At 42.8% G+C, this 20,610-nt stretch overlaps 1 protein-coding gene across 1 annotated transcript in view; it reads right to left on the reverse strand.

Annotated features, from left to right (window-relative positions):
• Positions 1-20,610, reverse strand: part of Setbp1 (SET binding protein 1) — a 349,315-nt gene that overhangs the window by 156,485 nt on the left and 172,220 nt on the right. The window contains exon 3 of the mRNA XM_076836772.2: positions 15,750-15,803. Coding sequence (XP_076692887.2) covers positions 15,750-15,803 — 54 coding nt within the window. The remainder of the gene's footprint in view (positions 1-15,749; positions 15,804-20,610) is intronic.

The raw sequence follows: 20,610 nt of genomic DNA on the forward strand, positions 1-20,610 counted from the left end.
AGGGGATCCATTACACCCTTCATGTGTTGCCAAAAACCAGGAATCAGAACACAGTAAAATAGAAAATCCTGAGTGATATTGGTATAATCTGGTTCCCAAGGGGTACAGAAGAATATCACCTCTACGACATGTCACAGGTATGCTGTGAATAAATGATTCTATGGTTCAAAACAGTCCCTTTCTTCAGATACATATGCGTGTTCATTTATTAAGAGATCTGAGAAGATTGATAATGTTCAATATTGTTTTTCACTTAGCTCAGTCTTTGTCCAATGTATTTGATTACAGATCACTTTCTTTCTAGAAACATTCATAATGTTCCAGGGAATATGGTTTAGAAAATGCTGGTCAAAGCCAATTTACATTTTACTGATAAGGAAACTGAGCCACAGTGAATGTCAATATCATGAGAATCTCAGATGGTAAGCTTTGCCTGGCTTAAGTACAAAATGACAAAATCTCATTTGAATGTATGTGTGTCCATACAAATTAAAAGCCAGATGCTATTCTACAGAAACTGTTAATAGGGTCATTTCTGAGTAGGATTTCTGGTGATTTTTACTTCTTTTATTATTCCAAATTCTTTTTCCAGTCAACGCGTATTACCACAGCAGTCAGAAATACATGATAATATATGCAGATTATATTTGTGATATTGTACCTAGGCACTGAACTTATGACACACTGTGAGACCCAGATTACCCATGTCATTTATCTTTAGAAAAAGTTCTTCAAGATACCAGCAGGATCCAGAGTAGTAGACCATAAGAAGTTTCATTTGGACAAGAGTATCGTCACTGACACATTTTTCCAGGTATCATCTTTTGGCAAACATGTAAATGTTCTCCCAGAGGGCATACTTGTGAATTACTCAGAGTAGTTGGGGGCAGGGGCAGTTCTAGTTCTCTAATGACCTATTTCTGGTGTCTCAATCCAAAGTGAGATTTTAAAAGATATGACCCAGATTTGAGAGGAGAGATCTTGGTCCCTGAGCTCCTGATGCTGCCTCTGGAAAGGCCTTTTGGGGTTGACTATCCTCACCTGTGCAAAGGATGCTGGCTTGGAAAGGGTGTCAGAGGAAGGACACAGAGGAGACTGGGTTCTGCAGAAATGGGGAGGAATTACATTTACATTGTTTATTGTTCCAGGTAAGTAGCTAGGATCCTTACATGTGCACTTAATCTTTCTTATACCAGGTGAGATGACATTGTTCCGTTCCTTGTATGTAGGAGAAAAGTGAGGCTCATACAGGTTATCCAGCTGGAACAAGGTCTCAAAGCTGGCAATGGTGGAGTCTGAGATGCAGCCTCGGGTCTCCCTGGCCTTGTACCTTGCCAAAAGCTTTTCTTACAGGCAATCCTTAAGTAAGTGTTCAGGCTGGGTGCTAACTAGGCACAGGGGAGTGGTTTCATTCTGTTGCTGGGAAATTCGTCCTATGTAAACTAGAAATCTGGAGCCTTTCAACCAATTCCCATTGGTTTTACTTTTACTTTGGGGAACAATTAGTTTAGAAGCATTTCTAAATTTCTCACATCCATAAAAGAGAAATGTACAGAGATGCCACAGGTATTTACAACCAACTTCCTTGTTGTCTCATGTATGAAAAGAGCAAAGGACAAAATGGAAAAGAGGTGTAAGAGTCTGAAGACCTTAGTTTTAATCCTGACTGGGTCACTTTACTACCTAACACTAAAGCTTTTGAGAAAAATTCCTTAATCTGCCTCAACCTCTCCTTTTTCTTTTGTAAAATGGAGTTCATTATGCAAATATTTCACATGTTGCTGGGGCTCACCAAGTATAAGAACACACTTAAAACTGCCACATAAATGTAAGTTGCTTTTATTGTTTCCCACCTAGTATATGGGTTAATCACGTAACTAATTGTTTCACGTATGCCAGGCATAAAATGCCTCATAACACGTCTTCTTGGCAGTAGGATTTGGTAGAGGGTCCTGTAGCTAGTGTTGATGACTGAGTCTGCTGACACATAACCTGTCTAACTATTCTAGACTGGTTCATGTTTATCAAAAGTAAAATCACTACAAATAGCACAAAGGCCAGGATTTCTTATATGCCTTGTATTTGTACATATATTTATTTTCAAGACATTGTAGAGTAAGATGGAGGAAGAGTATTGGTGCAAGAGGAGAGTTTATTTCATGAAGGCTGAGCCATGCCAGTGCCTCTAATACTGGTCATTTCCCAGGAGGGCAAGCACATGATGGCACCTCATTGAGATTACATTGAAGAATTATATCTAGATCTTCCCACACGTGGTGCAGCCTATGTCAGTAAGTCAGAACTGTCCTCTGGGTTCACATGTGAACAAATGAACCTCCCCACAGACAAGATCACTGAATATTTTCCAATTCATGCTGATGAGAAGGCCAGATGTAGCAGTTCCCTATCTGCCACTGGCTATGGAGTCACTGATGCTGGGTGCATATGGCATCATTTGATGCCCTCACCTCCATTCAATGTGTTATGTTATCTCATGGTTTCTGAGGGCCTTTCCTGTCCCTGGGGGTGTGCATGAGATGAGCTCTGCCTCTTATCTGAGAGTCAGGAACATTATCTGAACAGCTGCCGGCTGTAGAAAGACTGGTGTCAAAACAAATGCACTGGTTGAAATACTATTTTTATGAGAAACAAACACAAGTGCAGGCACATGGATGTATGTGCACACACACACACACACACACACACACACACACACTCATGGAATGAATGATCTGAAAGGCTGCTGAAGCCCATACCACAAGCTCTTGCCATGCTAACCTGATATTCTATGACCTATGCTGCTCTCCCTGTCTGATGATCTGCCTGCCCCCATCCTGGACTTGTGGGCAAGGAGCCTTCTGCAGCAGCTTGGAGAGGGAGGGCTTGGGGTGTCCGTGAGCCAGTCACTTGGAGGTACTGGAAGCTGCCTTTGAGTTGGAAGAATCCTTTCCTCAGCAGGCAAAGTGGCCTTTATCGCTGGCATGAAGGAAGAAGGGGCAGGTGAAAAAAAAAAGCAATGACACAAAGGTTGCTTGTCACTAGGCAGAGGAAGAGAAGAGCTTCCCATTCTCCTCCAGGCTCTGGCCTCAGATGACAGCTGAGCATAAGTGGAATCAAATCAGCTTTTAGCTCTTCGTCTGCACCCCCAGAAACCATGATATAGCTTCCACTCGAGCTGTCAGTCAGGCCCAAGCACTCAGTAAATGCCCATGATTAGCGCCTTCCTCAATTGGGAGTGTAAATGGAGACTCGTAGCTCACTCAAAGTAGCTGGAGCTGCACACCCATTATTTCTACAGAGCCAAATGTAAACAGAAAATGAATGTTTCTGCACACTCTCCCAAGTTTTATTTCCTCTGCTAAAATGCTGCGGGTGGGGGATGGATCTCTTTTGCTCTTATGATCGCTTTCCATATTTGAAATGATCTATATGTTTGACATTCCACCAAATGATTCTCAAAGGGAGACAATGAAAGCCCCCTTACCCCCGTTTGTCAGTATTTAAGGCTTAATGAACTCTTGGCGAGTTCTCTCCTCCCAGAGCTGTGTGTTTATTATTGCTGCTTAATAGTGATCTGTCCAATGCTCCAACGTGCCAGGAAGCCTTGCTCATAACCAAAAATAGATAGTAACTAGCTGGTTAATCTACAGAGAGGTTTTTCTGGAGATTGCCACATTCACTAAGAACTACCAAACCCAGCTGTGCTCTTTATATTTAAATCCCAGGAATTCTCCAATGAGAGGGAGCACTGGGTCCAGCCTGCCCCTGCCTCCATCTCAAAATAATCTCCCTCAGCTGTGCACGAATCTGGACCCAGAGAAGGACATTCAGAGCTCTAAGCCTTTGGGTGCAAAAGATTCTCTACAAATGCACATTCAGAGTAAACAAAACCCATCAGGCCCCTGCTAGAGTCCGAGCCTGATTGCGCTAAACACATCACGCTGGAATCTGCAATTGGCAAAGTAATTGGCGTTATTACAGCTGATGGGGAATTTCTGATGCTGCCCGAGCTCTCTTTTGAAATAATACTCAGCCATTTAATTTGTCCAGCTCTCGTTTAGCTGATTGCTCTTTTCTGCTGGAGTTTATCAAGAGTGAAGCACGCTGCCTCTCTAGACGCCTGCAGGCTGAGATTTCACAGGCGTTTCTTGCTGAAACATCACCCCCTCCTCATGCCCACCCTCTGCCTTAGGACACTGTTCACAAGATGCCAATAATGCAATAGGTGCCAGGTAGGAGAATCCAACCGATTTAGTTCAAAGCCATCTACATTGGGTTATAATATCCAGCAGGAACTGAAGTTTTACTATGAAATCATTGTGAAAGGCAAATAAACCTTCAAATATTTGATTGTCCCTGAAAAGGCTCGCAAAACTTCTTTTTAGTTCCAAAAAATAAGAGAAGTCATAGAAGATCTCTTTAGTGTAATCCCAAGGCCAGATGAAATTAACAAAGTTGCAGAATTTGTATGCATGCATTTTTATTAAGGAGTCTTATAGACTTTGGGCGCACACACAGCCTTAGAATGGGGTCCACCAATAATTATCAATCATCTGCTCTTTTGATAGAAGCGCACAGACTCTTTTTTACGCAATGCTCATCCTCCATTCCCCTTTTGGTATTTTTGTTCCTGCCCAGATCGAGGGTGGGAAAGCCAAATTTAGCCAGCTGTGTTTTCTCACAATTTGGATAAGGCTGGTATCTGGGCACAGACCTCTCTTTTTCCCATCAGCCAGCTACTTGCCCTGTCAGCACGTCAGCAATGGACTGTGTGCTGGAAACAGGAGTCTGTAGGTCAGCATGGCTGTGTTTTGCAGGTGCCATGTCATTCAAATAGTCCATTAAATCCAGACCCCACATGTTCCTGGAATCATCTCTTGTCTTTTTTTTTTTTTTTTTAATGAATTTAGGGGTGGGAAAACGCATTGCATAGAATCCTAAAAAGTTCACACACCCTAACATGACCTTCCTGGGCAGGACCCATTTTGATGCCCTTTGGTACAGTTCAGCACTGATGTTTCTGGGCAATAAATCACTTTTTCTGGTTTTTGTTCTGAATATCCACCAGAAATATTCTGAGGATCACTGTTGGAATAAGGCAATACTCTGGTGGCTGAAAAAGCTCCTGATACATTTGTGAAAATCATTTTTAATACTTTATAGCATTTTAAAATATTTTTCTAGCTATTCTCACCCAGGAGTAAAAGATAAAGGGTTAATTTCCAAAGTACCCCAGGAGGTCAAGGAGGAAGCAATCAATGAGGGTGCCTGTGGGTGCTCTCCTCTTCCTGCCCAACAATCCCTATCTAGTTGTTAGCCTGTTCTCTGTCCTATTTATCTCCTGGTGTCATTTTCCCAGGGCCCTGGTGTCTGCCGTTGCTCACTTCAAATGGCAAGTGACACAAACAGACTTGTGAAAGGGCAGATGGATTTAGACTTTGTTTTCAGTTTGTGGCTTTTGGGGTTTTTCCCCTCTTGGGAAATCCCAAACTATAATCGATATTGCCTTGGAAAACTGCAATCTGTGATCTAACCGGCTCCAACAGTCCACAATCAATTTCAATTATGTAACTTATAAGAGTACTAAGAATTACAGTGCACATTTATGGAGTGCTTACACATGTCAGATGCTGTTCCAAGGGCCTATCCTTTTAATCCTCCTCAAAATCCCATGAGGTAGGTATCCTTGTTCTATTAAAGAGGACCCTGAGCTATGTCAAAGTCAAACAACTTTACGGAGGTCACATAACCAGGATAACACAAAGTTGTGATCCAAAATTATCAGTTTGGGTCCAGAATTGGTGCTCTCAAAGACTGAACTATGAAGCAATGGGAAATGTTCTCTGTGCTCAAGAGAACAGCAAGGTGGGAGAGATTTATGTTTTGTTACTAACCAAGCATCAATTTTTACTATTTATAGTAGTAAGGATTACAAGAACGTCACTCAGATTTCTTTTGTCCTGTGTAGCATTGGCTTGGGTCACCTGCTGCAAACATGGGTCCTGCCAGAAGCTCTGAGATACATTTTTAGGAAGGTGGGGGAGATAAAAGGAAAATCAAGTGCAGAACCGGTGAGGGTGAGGAAGAGGGTGGCAATTCTCAGGGAAATAACAGAATTGTTTGTAGACGGAACACAGACTCCCAACAAGCTAGCAGATGGCTGGAGGAAGCTGCTTGAGATCTTCAAGCTGTTCAACTAGGAGGTCCCTCTCCTGCATCTGTCCTCTGACACCCCTCAATCGGTTCTTTTGTTTGGTAGAAGATAGAGGAGAGGGGTTGAATAGATGGATAGGAGGACAAGAGGGTGCAAGGGTCAGCCATGCAGTAGGGTTAGACAGAATTTCAAAACTGAGTTGCTCATTTGCTGGAGAAGTGGGCCTTGTTCTGTTTCTATGGTAGGTTTGGGACCATCTGGCTGAAGAAATTACAAAGATACCTTTTCTTCAGGCCTAATGCTGTTTTTATTCCCCACCCACCTTAGTACTGGGGATGGAATCCAGGGCCTAGTGTGTGCTAGGCAAGTGATCTACCACTGAGTCACATTTAAAGGTAAATCTGCATTTACTCTATACCAGTCATTCTTGGACCTTGACATATAGAGAGCAAAGTTACCCATCACACTAAAATTTCAGACACAGGAAAATATGATCCAGGTCTAAATGAAGAGAATTACAGAAGAAAGTATAAGAAGTTCATATATAGGTCCCTTTGCCAAAAGGATTGAAGAGGAAAACAAGAACAGAGGGGCCAGAAACAAGTAGACGGTGGAAAGAGTCATAGAATAATTAAGGCTTTGGAGTCTCAAGGGGTCACAAAAATCACTAAATCCTGTATCCTTGTTGCTAAGGTTTTATGTTTGTTTTTGTTTTGTAGAGGGGAAAGCTATAGTTGAATGTGAGTATTCTTCAATGTTAATTCTTATTGGTTGGCCTCACCTTCTTTCTATTTCTATGCTGAAAAGTTGAGTTTAAATCAGATTTTGAAAGCCTACATCATATTTAAATGTACTAGCAGAGATAACTTATATTGATTTCTTTGATAAAGTGGAAAAACATCTCTGCATATGAATCACTTCCTTCTCTTCCAACCACCCACCTGCCATTTATCAATTTTCCTGCATGTGAACATCAGCATGAAGTAAGGCCTACCTGCACAAGACCCTCAGATGATCAGAATGTCTTGGGTGTAAGAAGCAAAATATTCACTGAAGTCGAAAGAGATTTACTATCCCAGGAGAGCTTATTAATACTTAAGAATATTCCACTGAAATGTCACACTCACTGGAAAACATCCGGAGAACTTCTCTTTGGGACCAAATGCCAATTCTGGTTTTTAAAAAATCCACTAAAAAAACTATCAAGACAGGTAGTGCAAAAAGTGTATATCTGGAGAATGAAATTAGATTTCATATAAGAAAATTAACAGTGCTAGTTTGGGTTTCAGAGAGAAGTGAGTGCTCTGCACATGAGAAAATATTTTTGTTAAAACTACTCTGTTAGGGGGCTGGGATTGTGGCTCCATGGCCGAACCCTTGCCTCACACGTATGAGGCACTGGGTTTGATCTTAGCACCACGTAAAAATAAATAAATAAAATAAAGGTACTGTGTCCATCAAAACTAAATATATATTTATTAACATCGTAGATATAATTGAATGGGTTGTTTAAGGAATTATGGGAAGAAAGCCATGTTTAGCATAGGTATCCTAAAAGTGGCAGAAAAGATATATTTACTGGTAGAATTATTTTTTTAAAGAAGGAAAACTTTAACAATATGAATCTTCAATATAGGCTCACAGAAGAAAAAGACAAAGAAATAGTCCAAACCCCATTCCTGTATTAAAACTAGAAAAGTCCAACACTGGATAACTAGAACAGAGATTCTCAAATGATCTTGGGTGAAAGACCAGATTTTTATTCCAATGCATATTTTGTATGAATGTTTTAGTTAAAGGCTAAACTGTTACATGCTTGGGTATCTTGACAACATCAAATTGCTATGACAGATTTTAATCTCTTTTTCTAGTTGCTAGATGTATGTCATGGCCAACCAATGGCAGACACTTGACAGCCACCCTGGTTTGCAGCTCATTTTCTGTATATAATTGAACAAGATACCAAAGGTAGGTGGCACAGATGATCAAAGGTAAGATAAAAGGTCTTAGCTAGGGGGGTTCATGGGATAGACCTCATTTTAAGAGACACAGCAGTAGGTGACATTGGCCACTTACATGCATTCTCTTTCTGGGATAGTGTCATAAAGTTGAATCTTTTTGTGAATATCTTTTAGACCCAGAAAGAATGTTATGAGAACAACTGGAGGAGACCATAGATTTAAACATCCTCACTGGCTTGTTTACGATCTTGGGCAAATCTCACTGGGTGAATGAAAATAGCAGGGGATGGGCACAGGTATGGACTTTATGTAGCCATACTTCCTATGTCTAGAAAGAGGAGAGGAAGGCATCAGACCACAGGGCTGCTATGGACATTGGATTCCAGGGGTAAATGAAGTCACAGCACACTCCTGGCATAGGGATCACCTGGCATGGGATCACCTGGCACAGGGATGACTCTTTGAATGGGAAGTCCTCCCCCTGCTTTCCTCTTCCACACTTCCTTTCTGCTTCAGTCTTTATCCAGAAAATGAGAAGCCCAATTTAAACCCTGGAAAGCTTCTGAAAATACCATTATCTAGACCTCATCCAGAACAATCCAAGCTAAACCCCTGGGGTTAGGCCTGGGCTACTCTAAATTTCATAAGCACCCCTGATAATTCCTTTCTGCAGCTGAGGTATTCTTCAGTTTTCAAATGCAGGGAGCAAGGTGGTGAGAAGAAACAAGGAAGCACTGGGAGAACCCCTTGCTTCTGCACTGCCTGAATTGGGAATGGTTCTTCCCAAATGCTTGGGACTATCAAGTGATGAATTCAAGACAAGCCATCTTTGTGGCTGGATGTCTTGCGCCATCTACTTCTCTCTCAATTTAAGTTTCCTCCTTGGTAGATGGGGCAGCCACCACCACCACCATGATTCTCCCTATAAGAGTCTGGGAGAGAACGATAGAAATTCTTTGCCAAGATAAAAGAGTCTGAAATGCTCTGCAGCAATTTTCTGTATTAGTATAAGGAAGATGTAGAATTTGCTTTTTCTTAGAATCTGAAAACTCAATGTAATATGCAAAAAGGAAGATGGAGCTGTTTGTCTTGGTTCTACCAAAGCTCAGGCAGGATTTGACTTATCTTAACCATGGAGCTGAAGTCTAATATAAGGTGGCAGATCATAAGTGGTTCAGACATTGGAGCCAGAGTCCTGGGTTCAAATCCCACTTCTGCCACTTATAGGCTTAGTGGCCTTAACTTATCTGGGCTTTCCTGATCTTTCTTATAAAATGGGGCTATTGTAATTAACTGGTTTACAAAGGACATATGAGGATTGAATGAGTGGATGTATGAAGTATTCAAAAAATACCTTCTGGCCCACTGTACCTTTGCAGTGAGGCCTTGGCATGAGCATATTCAAGCAAAAGCAGTATGAACACATACTAACACTCACTTCAGTTGAGCCCAAAAGGTACAGGAAACTCCAGAGTTACCATCTTTATAGCTGTTGGAATTGAACTTAGAGGAGACTGATGATGTCCACTTAGGATAAAATCAAAGAATGGTGATATGCTGCTCTGAAAAACATGATCAACCCTAAAAGAACAAGAAAGCTGGGCCCTCGGGGATATAATACTAAAAGGAGAACCTCTCAGAAGACTGTACCTCCCCAGCTGCATCTGCTACTTCTCCGTGTAGGAGCACCTCTGCAGCAAACAAAAATATGAGATACAAAAATGGAGGCTTGGCTCCTGCCATGGCTCTGGCCTTCATTTTTGTTGGGAGATGATCACAGCTGGGGTTTCTTTCTACTCAGAAACTCTAGGCATACCTTCCTAAAAAAAGCTTCTCTTCTCAGAATCTCTGGGGGTTCTGTAATTAAAATTTCTGTGTGAAGACGCATGGAGCCAGGATTTGCTGCAGGTGGTTGTGTCCCCTGGTGATCACTGAGTAGGATGGACCAGGGGGCCTGAGGAGAATGGAGTAAGGGTTCATGTGAGAAGGACAATGTCCTTCTCCTTTGGATGCTGGGTTATAATCATTCTTAACTCAGGAGTGAACAGTGCCCTTCTTCTGCACCCCTGTTTTGGCTAACAGCACCTCCATTTCTCCATCCAGGCAAGTAGTCCCTGGCTCAACTGATCCCACCTCCAGATCTCATATTCCTTCTCTTGGCAGCATCTCCAACATCATAGTCAGTTTCATTCCCTATATTTTCTCCTATGGACCAAATGGCAAAGCCTTAGGGATGGGCTCCCTCCTCATCTCATTACACCTACCACCCACAAAGTGGTCTTATATTTCTGACTCTTGCCTGTTCTCAGACTTTTAATGGCTGAAGAATGACTCACACTGTTCTTCAGTTGAATACAACTTCCAACCTATGGATCCTGATTCAAATCAATTATAAAATGGTAGGCTGAGATAATCTGAAAAATCTGAATATGGACTGGGTATGAGAAAATACTAAGGAATTATTGATTTTGATAAGAGTGATGATGGCGTATACAGGCTTAAAGAAAGAGATAAATCAATCAATCACTTATTGGTTTAGATAAGCTTACTCAAGTATTTACTTGAGTAAAGTGGCATGATGCCTGAGATTTGTTTGAAAATACTCCATCCAAAAAAGTAAATTATAAACCAAAGTAACTGGGAATGGAGATGAAATAAGATGGGTAAGATGGTATTGGTTATTGAAGCTGGCCCTGTGGTATGGAGTCAGTTCATTTGACAAGGACTTTGTGAACTGGTAATTAAACCACTGTTAGCTTAAAATTGGTCATGACAGGAACATGTACACCACAAAAGTCAAAAAGTGCTACCCAAGTGGGCTTTTGTAGCAGCATTCTATTGAAGTTGGATAGTAGATATATGGATATATTTTATTTTCATGCCTACTTTTGTACGTATTTGAAAACTTCAATAATATTTATTTACTTTTTGAAGTTAAACTACTTTTCCATGCTCTAAGATCTGAAATTTGGCCCCACTGTAATTTCCAGGTTATTTCCCACAGGGCTCCTCTGAGGCAGACAAGTCTTCTGAATACACCCAGGCACTGCCACCCTTGTTGTGACCTTCGTCCAGGCCTCCCCTGCTCCAGAAGAAGTTCACCATCTTGATTCTCACCTGTCCTTGCCCAGGTGCATGCATCTCTGCCTAGAAGACTCCCACACTTGCTCCATGAAGATAAAATTTCTCCTTCATCTGAAATTTTGAACTAACTTAACTGGTACTACTCTCGTGGATGGAATAATTAAATTTGTTGTACATGCCAGGCCTCCTACTAAGTTGCTCTTACATGCATTGTCTGACTGAATCCGTACAACAATCAATGAGATAAGCCACACAACAGTTTTGCTTAATAAGAAAATTGAGGATCATAGTCATTAGATAGCTTTCCCAGGGTCACAAAGTTGACACTGGTGCCAGAATGTTCCAGAACCATCAACAGCTAGGGAAGGGTCTGTGCACAGCAGGGAGCCCTACACAAAGGTATGGCATGAATACCAGTTGAATAAAATGGCAACACAGTCACTGAGAGCCCTGTTTTCTCTACACTGGAAATGTTTTCCTGTATGTCACACTTTATTCTCTTCTCACCTTTCACATCAATGTACCCTTGGCCATAATTAACAATTAACATTTTAGAAACTCATTAAAAGTGTCTGCCCTTCACAGACCGCTCTCACACTTGCCCCATCCTTGAAGTACTAGTCCATTTTTCATCTCCTCTGAGATGAAAGGAAGTTTACATAGCAGGGAATACCAAGAATTTTAGCCCAGTCTCTCTTTTGTAGGGGATGCTTCTCCATAAGGTCACTTTTCCAACACTATGGCTGGGCACAGGGAACCTGCAACTGATTGGTCCCCATGCTGGTTATTTCTTTATCATACCCCCACCCAGGGCCCTCATCAGCATGTGCAGAAGTTGGTGGGCCATCTACTACAAAGTTTCAGGAACCTTCACATCTCTGTAGGAACCAAGAAATAAAAAAAAAAAAAAAAAATTAAAAAGTGAATTCCAAGAAGCTTTGCATGTTATTTATGTCCTAGATCAGGGCACAGGGTGCTAGCCTCTGCTTGGATGCTCCTCAAGATCTCAGCGTGCAAAAGGCAAGTGAGAAGGGAGTATAAATAAATGATGGTATTGGTAACTAGTACAAGAATAGCCAGTTGCTAGGTGACTTTCCAGGGACATGTGAAGCATGCAAACAAACAAAAAAGAAGGTAATAAAAAAAAGCATATAAAATATGGCACCAATTTAAAAAATCTGATAGGTTTATATGTCTAGGCAGAACTAAGTGGGAAGATTATAACCCCAAAATGCCATCATCTGTGTTCCTGGGGTGGAATAAGAGATTTGCTTGTATGGTATTTGGTGTATTCTAAGTTTCTACAGTGAACACTTAGAGCTTTTAGGTTAGGGTTCAAGGAATACATGAAAGAGGAGAAGAAAACTTATACTAAAGAGACATGGATGCCAGCTCTTATTCTTCTTGGTGGTGGAGAGGAAGGGTCCAGCAAAAGGAGAAGAGGGTCCTCACTTTCAATTACCCAAAGGCTAGAAGGGAGGGAACTAAAGTATGTCCGTTGCATCAAACAAGATGTTAGAAGATAAAAGGAGTCATGTTTTGGTGGGTAAACCAAACAAGAGAGAAAAGTCAGGGTGGTTTAAGTGTGAATTTCAGAAGCTTGTACATCTGGGCTTTGAAAACTTGCTGAGAACATTATCACCTCTCAGTTAGGGCCTGACGCTAGGAAACAGTTGTAGCCCATGGCCCAGAGGACAAGCTCATCACCTCTGGGAAGACCACCCGCCACCACCATACAGTAGCTTAGACAGTGTGGCCTCTCAGACCCCACCTGCAAAGTCATGTGTTCCTTTCTATGACAGAGCATGCTGCCTTTCAAAATCAATAAGGAAAGGGAGAAAGGCAGATATCTCTTCTCTACCCTCCTTTGCTCTATCTGGATGCTAAGAGCACAGGGACAGACAGACAGAAAAGCCCAGCCCAATACAGATGCTACTTTCACACTTTCAAAATCATCAAAGACTAGTGAAGAAATCATAACTATCTTCTTCAAGTGGTTTGCAACACCAACGAGCAAACAAAACTGTCATCAAAGGAAGAACAAAACCCATCTACACTCCAGTGATAAGTGTGGACCATGAGAAGGCTGAGAGGCTAGTCACAGTCATCTCAGGGAGGGTTCCTCCTGAGTCCCTCCTGACAGCCAGTGACAGGTCCCGCAAGGAACATGCCCATGAATTATTGCAGGCATCAGGATGCATGGGGCTGTTTTCATCTGAAACCCAGAGAAAGAAAGGGAAAAATAACAACAAAAGCCAACAATTTGGTGCAATGGGTTTGGAGGGGCAGCCCAAACCATGTGGGCAGCTTTGTTTCTATTTGGAAAAGCACCCAACGGGTGGTGTTGACTTGGGGCACGTAAACAAGTCAAGATGGCACCTAGCATTTTGCCAGAGGGAGTGGTTTGCGAAGTAATGCCAGCGAGCCATTAAGTGTGGAGATTCCTTATTGGTGGACTGCTGTATCTAGTTTATGTTAATTAAGATAAGCTGTGTGGAATGTATATATACCCCTCCTGTCCTACAATAAACGGCTCCCACTCCTGCTGTATCAATGTACACGAGTTATTCGTCACCCCCTGGCTATTTTGCTGCAGCCGGACTGCGGCAGGGGCACATCCAAGTGGTTTTGACTTAGGAAAAACACTGGAGCATTAACTTTGATCTGGGCATTTGATCTGGGCATTACATGCTAGCCACAAGGTTCCTAGGACTTCCTGGCCTCAGGACCAGGTATCCTGAGAGTGAAAAATACACATGGATGCTTCCAGGCTCAGGGAGATGATATACAGATGGAATAATGTGAAAGGGCTGAGCAGAATCAGGGTTCTGGAAACTCTGGGATGCATGTCAGGGAGTGTGGAAACTGTCCTTCCAGGATCCTGCCTGCAAAAATGACAGATGAGCCTCAAACATGTCAAATTTTCTCTTCACTTAATAGTTCATATTAAATCTCATATCTAATGACATATGTAAATGAACATGAGACAACAGCACCCCAGGAAGAAGCCATGCCCTTCCCTGATGTTCACATATTCACATACATACATGCATGCACCTTCTGTAAACTCAGTCCCCACTATGTACCTTTCCAAGCAGCAAAACAGTATCCCCTTTCCAATAAATTTTCAGACAAAAATTAAAAAGACACCTTCAGCTGGGATGCCAGTGGATATGCATGGAGGTGTAGGGGAGCATGGGATGTGGGTAAATGTTGATTTTCTTCTGCTTTAGCTTCACATTCCCTTAGGTCCACTGAAAGTTTGTGTGAATTGGTACTTTAAATACCAGTTTTCAGTGACTGGCAAAAAGGCTCACTTGCCATCTATTTCTCCAAATTCCCATCATCTCTGACAGAGGATCCACAGACTCTGATGGAGACACTCCACACTGGCACAGGGGTCTAGTTTTTTACTTTCACTAATGGTCCCTGATTTCGCTATTCTTCTTCCTCCAGCCTCTCACGGTCCACTCTTATGTCCTTGTTCCCTCCCTCCATGTGATCTAGGGATACTTTCCTTAAGGGCTTTGTCCTCAGTGGAAGGACACTTAGAGGTCGGAACCCACAAAGGAGAAAGAAGCACAGTGAGGACACCAGTATTCTTGCATGTGAAACACGTTTAAAGAAGAAAACATGCCAAATACATGAAACTCTTGCTATTAACAAATTGAGTGCCCTACCTGAGAAGTATGCCAGCATCGGCTGTGAAGACTTTTCCACCAAGGTAGAGCACTATATGATCGAAGGCAAGCACTCGATTGGGGTGAGGGCAAGTTTCATAAGGAAAAGGGACAGGGCCTGAGCACCAAAGCCATGGTTTTTACGGGATTGACCTTTCTATTATGCTGTATTTACACAGTCCCCTCTTCAGGAGGGGACTGGAGCTTCTGTGTGTCTGGTCTGTGTGTGTGTGTAGACAATGACTCTCCTTCCAGAGACAGAGAGGATGATTTCCTATTTTCTCCTTTGCTAAGCAGGTCCCAGAAAGCCTCTGCCTGTACCCTCTTGTGGCTGGCCCATGGTGACCTCCAGACAGCATTCTGACAAGAGATAACAGTGGCCCATTTCCTGATCAAGATCAGCAAAACTCAACTGTCTGCCTCTGCAGGAGTCTGAAATTAACCTCGCCACCAGACCATGACTGCAAGGCATTTGCACATGAAGATTACAGAAATGTGAATATCCTGTCCAAACAGAGAAAAATACAGGGGAGGACCCCAGCCCCAGCCCACCCTCGCCCACTTCAATTCAGACCTCTCTTAAGCTGGGTAACCTACCACTCAACATGCCAAACATCTTGATGTAAATTTTCTTTTGCTATAAAACACCAAGAGAGCAAGAATAGAATGAAGTTGTTCTGTCCACAGTCGGGTGAGAGAGGAGCTAGAGGGAGCGGAGCTACCAGGTCATTCTCGGGGTCAACACCTGAAGTCAGAGATGCTGGAGGTCCAGGTGGACGTTACTATCCTGAAGTCAAGTTCGTTCACTCATGACCAAACCACAGAACATTTTACTCACTTAAACTTTGGGAAAGCATCAGGGGAACTCACCTGTGGCTGAAATCCTTTGAGGTCGCTGGCTGCAAGGTCACTGGCTGTGAGGAGCTGGAAAAGAACAAAGGAGTTTTCCTTAATGATACTTCTCACAGTTTGCATTCAGCATCCCCAAGACCTGGGCACAGCAGAGCCTGGATCAGAGCTCAAGAAGTATAGCCACTAGAGGTAAAGGTAGTGTTTCCAGGAATCTAGACCGGATGGTCTTCTCTCTGTGTGCCCATCACCTCTCTTATTTCACCTCCCCCTTGCCACCCTGCCCTCCCATCCTTGTATGTGCTACCAATTCTGCAAACGCTTTAAATAAAAACAAGAGCTATGGTTGGACTTCAGGAGAACTACTGGTCCCTGAAACTGTTTGTTCATATAATTATGTGTGAATCTATAGATGTGTACATTTCCTAAGGGAGAAGGCCCCTGGCTTTACTCCTACTATCAAACTAGTAATATAAGAAGTTAATAATTATGGTTTCAGAGATAAAGACCCATCTTCTCCGGGAAGGATTTTTCTTTTTCTTTTTTAAAATCAGAGCAATTAAAATGACCTTTTCTTCTTCTTTTCATTTACATGTGACTCAGTTTACCTCAATCCTTGTGCTGCCTGAGATTTTATTTACTATTTGGATGTTCATAACTTATACTTCAAACAATCACATACAACAAACAAGACAGGATAATAGTCAGGTTTATGCATATTTCCACAATTCTCTGCTTAATCAATGTTGAAGGGTAAGGTTAAAAATATATATATATATATATATTTTCTCTGTAGTGCATGGCACCAGAAAAGCACCCGATAAAACACATGATTGATTAATGAAATAATCACATTCTTTATTGTTGCTTTAAAAAATGCTGGGAATGGGTGGGTGAAGAGTCAAAGGAAAGAAGCTCATTTTGATTGCAGGGGTATGATGGCTAGCTTTGTTAGACTTGGAGAGCATTCATGAAAACCAGGAAAGATTTCATGTTTTCTGTAACAATATTATGTTTGATTCAAAAAAGAGAAGGAGCCATGCTGGGCTCCAGCACCTCCAGCCTCCAGAAAAGCTCAATGGGATTTTTAGCTTCCCTCAGTGACTCTGCCAAAGGTGATACCTAAGTGTAGTTAGAGCTGAGGTTATTTTCTCCCCTTACCCATTCTGTGGGCAGGCTGGAATCTGCATTCCGATAAACAACCAGTTTGTCTCCTCTGATTGTAATTAAAAAAACAAGCAACAACCCGCTTGGCCACTTGCCTAGGCACTAAGGGACAACATCATTAGAAGACCCAGTGTCCGTCTTCAAGGGACTTGCAGTTTGGTTAAAGAGTCAGACATGTGCATTTCAATCCAAGTAGAATGTAGCAGAGGGCCCGTATCAAACTTGAAGGATGATACAAGAGAAGTCATGGTAAGGCTGTTGAAGTAAGAAGGAATTTGAACTGGGCCTTAAAAATGAAAAGGTGGCAGGAGTTGAAAGAGCACAGGCAGAGCGACAGAGGCTCACCAGTCCCAATACACCAGATTGTGTGTCTATCCAATGCCAGCCACAGCCTCCTCCAGGAGAAATGGGGGTAGGGGTCAGGATTTGATACCCAGAGAATGGCCTGGGTCCCTGCACACTGGTTGCTGCTTTATGTAATTTTTCTTTATCAATTTTCCCAACCCCTTCATGACATAGAAAGTACCTCCACTTCATGGATGGGGATAATCAAGACTTAGCAAATTAAGTAACATTTGCTAGGTCTCATGTTAGTACGTGTATTTAGGATTTAAATCCCAAACTACACGTTCTCAAAGTTCAGTCTCTTTCATCTATGATAAGATGACTCTAAATTATAGCACATCGGAGACCATTTGTTGAGGGGCTGTGGCATAGGAAAAAGACGAGTGCTAGAGTGTTAGTCACATGAGCCACAGGCAGTAACATGAAGCTTGTGTTCTGGTGAATAACCCTTAACTAACCCTTCCTCCAGACACTCTTACTTAGTTGGTGATGATCACCCACCCTTCTGAATTTATCAGTACAACCTAAGCCTCTGATCTGAACTGGGCATAGCGGGAGGAGGGCCAAATGCCGGTGGGGCTGGGTATGGGCAAGGGAGTAAACTTTGCAAGACACAGCCAACAACACGTGTTTGCACATAGGAATCAGCCCAAATCCTCCAGGCCCTGTGAGGAGTAGCTAGCAGAAACCCTTCCAGCACCTCCAACAGGGCTCCCCAGGTAAGCAGGAGGCAGGAGACCAAAAACGTACATTTCTCCTAGTCCTGAGATCCTGCCACTAAAAATAAACCACAAGTGTGTTCAAAGCATCTTAAAATATGCACTATTTCCTCATGTCAGTGGTTTTGGGATTGAGAAAAGACCAGATCCATGTGCTTGATTGGAACTAGAGATCCAGAATCTTTGATTATGATTCATTATGTCTCTGACTCAAAGTTAAGGTTTATTCCACTCTCTCAGGTAAACTTAGATCCTCTTGTTCCTTCTCTCAGGAAGGCATCCAATGTGTACAGTTTAATTCTTAATTCTTGAAATTTCCATTCTGTGCTCTTGTATGGATCTTGTTCTTTATTCACCTAACAAGAATATGCCCATCAAGACCATTTCTAACCAGAATATGGTTGGCATATTATCTTCTGGACATACACTTAGTCACTAAATAACCTGTTGGTCAAATAACTTAAAAGGAAAAACGGAGAATATTGTCAACCCCGAGGTGAGGGCGAGAATGAGTAAATTGCTGAGCGTGGAGAACAGAAGTGTGAGAGGCAGCTTAAGGCCTCCTTCAAGCTGACAAAAGGAAATGGCACTCAGCACCAGGCACACTTCCTGCGTGAAGGAGCCACTCCAATATTTGAATGAATTAATCAGCTCCCACGTTGGCAAGCCAGCGCTTCTCTACCCGCTACCGGTTTTATGAGAGAATATTGGCTTATACTTCAGTGTGTAGAAGTCAGAGGTTACATTTAAGCAAGAACTGTATGCAAGTGAAAGAGGCTGAACCGCGAATGAATGCACCACCAGACAGGGGCAGGATGAATGGGCCCATCCCCAGCTCAGCTACGCTGGTTCCTCTGAGGCTGAGTGGGAGGGTTCAGGGAGGTGGCATCAGAGATGGTAATCAAGTAATTTCTAAAACTCCTGCACTCCCTTATCTTGGACATTCTGATTCTTTTCCTTTTTTTTTTTTTTTTTTTTCTCCACTGTTGGGGATGGGACCCAAGCACTGTCTTGCACATGCTGGGCAAAGGGCGCTACCACTGAGTGACATCTCCATTCTCTCACCTTGCAGATTCTGAATATGTTATTCACAGTCTAGTGGACATTGACAGTGGCAGTTGACCTGCAAGCAGCCAAAGGCAAGCCTTGTCACCTGCCCTCTGTGCGTATGAAGAAACCTGTCTTTCCTCACCATCAAGCCACAACTCCCTGCCTGCTAAGCTCTAACTAAGCTGTAACCAAATGCAAGTTCTTGGGCAGAAATACAAACCCTGCACTGTGAGCATTCCCCAAAGTGGGTGATTTCTTAGAAGACCACACATTCTGCACCCGGGAAAAAGTGCTCAGGTTTTGATTAGAAGTATAGGACAAGAAAGTCCACCTGTTTCAAAATCACAGACCACCTAAATCTGGACTCTTCAGTGCCAAGGCCTGAATAAGACAGTTGCCAGTTCCTGAGGAGGAAGAGGATATCACTGTGTCCTCAGAGGAATCAGCAGTCACTTGTACGGGATCTGGGGTGAGAGAATGTGATCCTTGACAGTGGCAGCCCCACCGGTCCCCTCCCTCCCTTCAACCAGAATGACTCTGCCTCTCCCTGTCTGTTGAATGCAACTTTATTGGAAGACAAATATCCTACAACCAAAGCAAGTTTTGAAAACTCTTACTTTGTAGGAAAAAAAAAAAAAAAAAAAGTTAAGGGACAAATCCAAGATCACATTGTAGTTCACACGACTCTCTTAACCCTCAGGCCATCTGAGGACGCCTCCTCTAATCAAAGGTAGCTTGATTAAGTGGACCTGGAATGGCATCCTCCATTTTTAGTCTGAGGGGTGGATGGGACTGATCATTTTGTCCAGTTACACGTCAATCAGCTGCTGACTTTCTACTGGAGGTCAGGTGGAAACATTCAGGAATTCAGGGGAAACTGAGGCAGGCAAGAAGAGATAAACCTGTTTTTCACTATAGCCATTGCCTACAAAAGCCCAGGACAAGACCCTTCCCCGCTGTCAACCCCTCTGGCACCCTATTCCATTCAGTCCCACTGGGAAGCAGTGGCCACGGCAGCCTAGCTGTGTGGGGAGGAATTGATGACAGGCAGACAGAAAGCAGGAGGAAAATGAAATCCACCATGGCTCTAGGGACTTTAATCAGGCTGCAGTGAATGAAAAGGATCCTGCCTTTCCCAGGGTGGCTACTGTCTGCACCACTCCCAGCTAGAGGGCTGAGGAGAGAGAAGGGCAGACAGAATTACATTTAAAAGGCAAAGGAAGGAGAAAATTCTTTCATCTCCCTGGTGGAGGAGGGCAGTGTTCCTGGGGCCCTGCTCAGACCAATCTCATTCCCGACACGTCCTACTGCTCTCTGGAACAGTCCATGTTCAAATATTAGGAGAATGACCCTTCCTTCCGTTTTTGAAGAGATGTAGTTAGTTTCTCTCTTGGCTTACAGGTTTGTTTTTTTTTTTTTTTTTTTTTGGAGGGGGAATCTATCTATGCTCAAAGGGAGGGCTGCAAGGGCAAGATGACAGGAGGTAAGGGAGCTGAAGGGGCTGAGAAGAGAAATCCCTTCAGTTTCCCAAGCAGAGGCACTTTTGTTCTCTTGTCCTCCTTCTCTGCTCTCCAAATAGGATTGTCCCTTTGCTTCCCTCA

Source organism: Callospermophilus lateralis, chromosome 17 (genome assembly GCF_048772815.1).
Source record: "Callospermophilus lateralis isolate mCalLat2 chromosome 17, mCalLat2.hap1, whole genome shotgun sequence".
NCBI lineage: Eukaryota > Metazoa > Chordata > Mammalia > Rodentia > Sciuridae > Callospermophilus > Callospermophilus lateralis.